Consider the following 6866-nt stretch of genomic DNA (forward strand, 5'->3'; position numbering starts at 1 on the left):
CCTTAATACTAAATCTATAAATATGTGCACATAGATCTATTTCCCAATCCTCATATATAAATATATTTGCATATGTACATGTCTATATCTAGACCTCTATAAATGCTCTTTGCCTCCCAGCTCTTTCCTCTATTTCCTTTGCCACAGTCACCTTTTAACCCTTAAGCCATCCCCTGGGGCTCAACTTTCATCTAAATAGATAGATAGGTAGATAGATAGATAGATAGATAGGTAGATAGATAGATAGATAGATAAAGTGCACAATATAAAACCTGCTGGCATGCACGCCTTAGAACAGTTGATCATAAGAGACCCAAAGGGTAACATTGCCCAGGGACAAAGCTCAGAAGGTAAGAAGGGACAGGAAAGAATGAATGGCAAAGGGGAACACAGTGAGGAAATGTGAAGAGTGCAGTTACATTGTGGGGGTTGTAATCTGTGACACAAAACAGAATGTGAATGAATTGTTAATTTAGAGATTATTTTGCTCTATACACTTCCCCCAAAATCACAGTAAAAAGTTTGTTTTTTTTTTTAAATGGAGGGGCTTTATTTGACTGTGCTGGTCTCTGAATAAACTAGTTGTATTTGTGTAGGTTCCCTGTTGATGATTGTTGTGCCCTTTTCCAGAAAACCGCTGTGAAGGCTCTGAAGGACATTCTGTCACAGAGTTATTACATACAGTTAAGGAAGTTTCCAAAATGAGCATTGCTCATGAAATTGTAGTAAACCAAAATTTCCGTGTGGAAGAAAAAATTTTACCTCCAAACAGGTACAGACTCTTCTATGTTTTTCCCTTCTATTCTTCTTGGTATGGGTACATAGCATAAACAGCTTTCAATGAGGTCTGAAACATTTTCATTCAACAATGCAATTAATGTTTGAGTATGTGTTGAGGAGTCTTGGTGGAGCAGTGATTAGGCCTTCAGCTAAGTGGAAGGCTGGCATTTAAAGTACTTTGTCACTTTGCGTGAGCTATAAATGACAGTCTGCTTCGGTAAAGATTTACAACCTTGGAAACCCTGTAGAGCCATTCTACTCTGGTTTTTAGGTTGGCTATGAGTCAGAATTTACTTCATGGCAGTGAGTTAAAATTTTGGTTTGGAAATGTTTTAATAATTAAATGGGTACTATTTTGGTTAAACTCTATATTTTGAAGCATATTTAAATATTTTCACCCTAATCACTTCTTAAATGACCACTTTAGCCTGTTAAGGCATTTTTCACTTCCAGTAGCTTTCTTGATCTTCACAATTTTTAGCTTTCCCATTGCCTGTTACTAAGTATCCATGGCAAGTACAGCTTGTATGAAGAAAGTTTTCACCAAGATACAGGTCACATAGAATATTCCTTAATCAACATTGACTAGTCACAAAATTTAGGATCTTGGTGGCATAATGGCTGCTAACCACAAGATCAACAAATCAAAACCTCCAGCTGTTTAGCAGGAGAAACATGAAGCTTTCTGCTCCTGTAAAGATGTATGGCTTCAGAAACCTAAAGGGGCAGTTATTCTCAGTCCTACAGAGCCGCTATGAACCAGAATTGACTTGACAGAGTAGAGTGAGTCACAAGATTAGAGCCCTTGAATGATTCATTCATTTTTTGTGTGCCTTTACTTCCAGTTAAACTAAAAATGCCATTCTTTTACCTAGTTCTCTAACTTAACCAGGACCTACTCCTCTAAAATGGCAAATTAAATAGGAGTCTATGCTGGGACTAGTGTCTGGCATTTTTATTAAGTTTGTTATAGTATATACAGAAGTAGGGCTAGAGCTATGGTGCTCCACACCAAGTTAAAGGTACCTTCTACTTCAGCATGCAGACTTTTATGAAGCCATGATGTGTCTGTATGAAGGGATTTGGATAATGCTTTGCATCTGAGACTAATCCGTTTACTCAAACCTGCTCTGTTCTAAACACAATTCCTGGCCTGTCAATTTAATGGCCTTTCCAAACCAAAACTAAATCAAATTCATTATCATTGAGTTGATTCTGACTCATAGTGACTATATTATCTTAAATGTTGTTTGGGAGATATACAATTATTTTTGTATTAGTTCTCTATCTAAATAGCTATTTGCGCATTTAATGTTTTTATAGTCCAGAAGGCAAGCTCACAGAAAAAATGTACGACGCTTTTTGGGACCATCTGAGAGAACAGTTATCGAGTCTTCCCCCTGACTTCACCAGTGCTCTTCAACTTTTAAAAGACGTTAAAGAGGTGAGTAGCCAGCTTTCCACTTGTGAATATGATGCTCCCAGATCCCTGGAGTGCTAGTGGCTACCAATATTCTCAATAGTATACATTCTTTATGAATATGGTCTGATATTTAAATAGTATATGGGAGCTTTCACATATTTGTATGTAATAAACTTTAACAGTTGAGCATGCTAGAACAACACAATATCATATTCAATTAAACAAATTTCCATAGAACCTCACTATTTTTTGTGTTGCAAGAAACAAATTAATAGAAGAGCTTTTGCCCACAAGAAACAAATGTTTAAAAATAACTTTAAATCTTTTAAACAAATGCATTTTATTTTTAAGTTAGTAGTTAATACATATATCATTCCATAGTTCAATCACATCAAGTAGTAGTGTATAATTGCTACCACAATCAGTTTCAAAACATTCATTTCCTTCCTGGACTCCTTGACACTATCTCCCTTTTACCCCACTTCCACCACCACAGTACCCCCTTATTCTACTTGCTGTCCCTATAGGTTCATCAACTCTGAGTTTCATATACTGAAAAACAGAAAAACCTATATCACAAGTTCAAGAGGGTGACCCCCAATGACATAACACATGAGATGAACAAACAAAACAAAACAAATACAGATCAGCCCCAGTGTGCAGTAGAGCAGGAATCAACTGCCGGGGATTTAACTGTTCAAGTCAGGTATCTCCCTTTGATCTATACTCATATATCCAACACACTCTGCTTATAACCACTTACCTCTCATCTCTCTATGGATAAAGGGAGATAACCAAAGGCTTCATTCTTGAGTAGTTCCCAAAAATGTATCTTCGGCTCCCCTGTCATCCATAGCCTTCTGCGAACTGGATTCTCACAAGTTAGGCTCTGATACTATTCCCTCCTTCGATTTCAGATTATATGATGGTGTGCTTCTTCCATGTGGACTTAGTTGACATCTCACTTACTGTGTATATTTGTGTATAAGATGAATTTTTCATCACATTTTTAATGCAGTTTTTGTGGTAAAATTAGGTGCCTCGGCTGATATTTGGGTCAGCTTATACTTGAGTATATATGGTAGATGGCTCCTTGTTTGGAGACAGGCCTTTAAGATCCAAGACATGATTTTATCTCCTAGCAGGGCACCATCTAATTTCTTCACCACATTTTGCAATAGTACATTCCTGACGGTGAGTATCAAGCAGGGCCATGATGTAAAACTAATTGTTCTTGGGTTGGAGCTAGGATTTAGTGCTAGCCCAAAACCCATTCCTGGTTCAATGTTACTTGTTTAAAAATCTGCCTTTGGCGCCTTTTCAAAACCTCCTTGTGAATTTATGGTACAGAGTCTTATCAATTGTCCCCATGGGGCATAATGATGTTCCATTAATATTATATTTGATTAGCCCCTGGAACTGAATTTTTAAAGCCCTGTTGAGAGAGGGGATATTGGGCTACTGTAGGCTAACTCCATATCACAGTACCTGAATTATTCACTTGTAAAGAATCAATCCTTCGTGGCTGGATCAATCCTTCATGGCTGGATGCTATGTACACAATGGGGATTAATTGTCGGGAAATTTACAATAACAATCACTGAGACTATCAGTCAAAGGTTTGCTGGAGTAATACATATCTTAATATAGCATTGATGTAGCAAGACCTTGTTTGTCCGCCTACCAACAGTTCAACAATCTTGGTACAGCTGTTTCCGCTTCTTCAAACAACATGAATTTTCCAAAGTAAGTCCTTGGGTTTCAAGTGTGTCTGAAGTAGAATCCAGTTCACCCAGTGGAATTTCCGCATCGGATCTCTCTGATGCAACCACTGGAGCATGCTGTGTGCTTTGCATATCCAGGATTCACTGCCCCAGTGTTCCAGGGCACCTGGCCGAACCCAGAGTCAATGTGGCCCATGCGGTGCCTACCACCAAGAATACTCCCTACCTAGGGTCCCCAAAAGCATTTTCAATCATTGTTCATCCCAACTAAAGATACTGACCTTTAGCTTTCCCTGTCAAGCATTTGTGTTCCCCCCAAATGTGTTTGATCCCTTTCCCCCCGCCTGACTTTGTTTTCCCCTCACTGTCCCTCATCTCTGATCGGACTGCCTACCTGCCTGGAGGGTACCTCATCATAGCTTTGCATGGCAGCCACTCAGTAGACTGCATCCCTTCCCTCTCCCTTGACCATTTGATCTCAGCTGACATGAAGCAGCCTCCTGGCAAAGTGCCCTTTAAAATATTTACCTAATTGGATGGTGTATGGTTCACTGGCACTAGTCAGGCTCTCTATCAGACTGTCTGCCCCCACTGTTTAGCAGACTGGATGCCCTGCGAGCCTGAGCGTATGCCCATCCTGATGCTTGTTCCTACAGCAGTGGACTCATACAGTATTTATCCATTTGTGATTGACTAACTTCACTCAGCATAATGTTTTCCAGATCCCTCCATGTCTTGTGGTGTTTAATAGTGTCATCACTATGTTTCATGGATACATAGTATTCCATTATGTGGATATATCCGAGTTTCTTAATCCAATCTTTCACTGATGAGAATTTAGGCCATTTCCACCTTCTTGCTATATTGTGACCTGTGCTACAGTGAACATGGAGGAGCATACCCCTGCAATCTGTTTCTCATGATCTGTTTTTTATTCCCTTGGGGTATATGCCTAGTAATGGTATTGCTGGGTCATATCATATTTCAGTTGCCATCTGTTTTAGGAATCACCATATCACTTTCCACAGTGGCTGTACATATTTACAAGCCTACCAGCAGTGAATAAGTGTTCCAGTCTCACCACACCCTCTCCAGCATTTGTTGTTCTTCATTTTTTAAAATTGGGTTACAATTATGGGTGCTAGATGGTATCTCATGGTTGTTTTGACTTGCATTTCCCAGATGGCTAGTGATGGGGAGCATTTCCTCATGTGTTATTAGCCATTCGAGTGTCATCCTGTGTGAATCATCTGTTCAGGTCCTTTCCTACCTTCTCAGAGGGTGTTTAGGTTGGTTTTTTTTCTTGTTGTTGTAGGGTTCTGCTATACTGTAGCATTTAGTAATTAGTTCTTTTTCTGTTATGACATTACTAAATATCTTTTCCCAATCTGGGGCTCTCTTTTCCCTCTTTTACTGAAGTCTTTCATTGTGCACATGTATTTTATTTTTAATAGGCCTTCCCTGTAGTGTGTTTCGTTTGTTATTTCTTTTTTATTTGTTATTTCTGATAGCCTGTGTATTCCCTGCACTAGAGCACTTACGTAGATTTGTCGTAATTTTCTCATTGATGGACCTGATGTCTTTGATCTACTTTGAGTTGGTGTTTGTGCATGAGGTGAGCTCTGGGTCTTGTTTCAGTCTTCTCCACATGGATCTCCAGTTTTTCCAACACCATTTATTGAAGAGGGCATCTACTTCCCATTGAATGGTTTTAGGGCCTTTGTCAAAAAGCAGTTTTCTGTATGCTGACATTTTATTTCTGGATTTTATGTCCTGATACATTGGTCCATGTATCTATCATTATACCATTACCAGGCTGTTTTGACAACTGTAGGTTTTGAAGTCAGGTAGAGGAAGACCACCTACTTTGTTCTTTTTTTTTAACTACGTTGTTCTTTTTGAGGCATTCTTTGCATATCCTGGGTTTCTTCCCTCTCCATATGAGGTTGGTGATCATTTTTTCCACTTCTTTGAAGAATGATGCTGGGATTTGGATCAGGATTGCATTCAACGTGTATAGTACTTTAGGTAATATTGACTTTTTCACAATATTGAGTCTTCCAGTCCACAAACATGGAATTGAATGTTCCTCCATTTGTGTAGATCCCTTCTGGCTTCTTGTAATAATGTTCTGTCGTTTTCTTCGTACACGTCTTTAGTTTTTGTGGTTAGGTTCATTCCTAAGTGTTTCAGCTTCTACGTGGCTGTTGTGAATGGTATTATTTCCTTGACATGTTTTTCGGTATTCCCATCACTGGTATATAGGAAACGAATTGATTTCTGCTTATTAATCTTGTATCCTGCTACACTACCAAACTCCTCGATTGTTTCTAGTAATCCTAGTATGGACACCATGGGATACTCAATATATAAAATCATATCATCTGAAAATAGCAAAAGTTTCACTTCTTCTTTACCCAATTGTACTTCCTTGATCTCTTGCTGTTGTCTTATGGTATTGACTAGGACTTCCTGCACAATGTTGGATAAAAGTGGGATTTAGGGACATCCTTGTGGGATTCCATTATTCAGTGGAAATGTTTTTAGCTTTTCTCCATTGAGTGCAATATTGCCTATTGCTTTTCCATGTATGGTCTTTATTATATTGAGAATTTTCCCTTCCAATACTATGCTTCCCTTCCAATACAAATGCTTTTTCTCAATCAGTTGATATGACCATATGGTTCTTGTCCTTTTTCTTGTTCATATGGTGGATTATGTTAATTGTTTTTGGAATGCTGAATCATCCCTGCATCCCTAGTATGAATCCCTCATGGTCATGAATATTGTTTTTTTCGTATGTTTATTTGTTTGCTTATTTATTTTATTTAATCATTTTATTATGGGCTCATACAACTCATCACAATCCACACATACATCAATTGTGTAAAGCGCATTTGTACATTCATTGCCCTCATCATTCTCAAAACATTTCCTCT

The 6866-nt window shown here is 38.5% G+C and overlaps 1 protein-coding gene across 1 annotated transcript in view; it reads left to right on the forward strand.

Annotated features, from left to right (window-relative positions):
- LOC101649477 (T-complex protein 11 X-linked protein 2) overlaps nucleotides 1-6866 on the forward strand; it is a 22399-nt gene that overhangs the window by 4893 nt on the left and 10640 nt on the right. Inside the window, exons 2-3 of the mRNA XM_045290612.1 lie at nucleotides 631-772; nucleotides 2104-2224. Coding sequence (XP_045146547.1) covers nucleotides 631-772; nucleotides 2104-2224 — 263 coding nt within the window. The remainder of the gene's footprint in view (nucleotides 1-630; nucleotides 773-2103; nucleotides 2225-6866) is intronic.

The sequence above is a fragment of the Echinops telfairi genome, unplaced genomic scaffold, assembly GCF_000313985.2.
Source record: "Echinops telfairi isolate 266 unplaced genomic scaffold, ASM31398v2 ScPeMD7_44;HRSCAF=162, whole genome shotgun sequence".
NCBI classification, from domain to species: domain Eukaryota; kingdom Metazoa; phylum Chordata; class Mammalia; order Afrosoricida; family Tenrecidae; genus Echinops; species Echinops telfairi.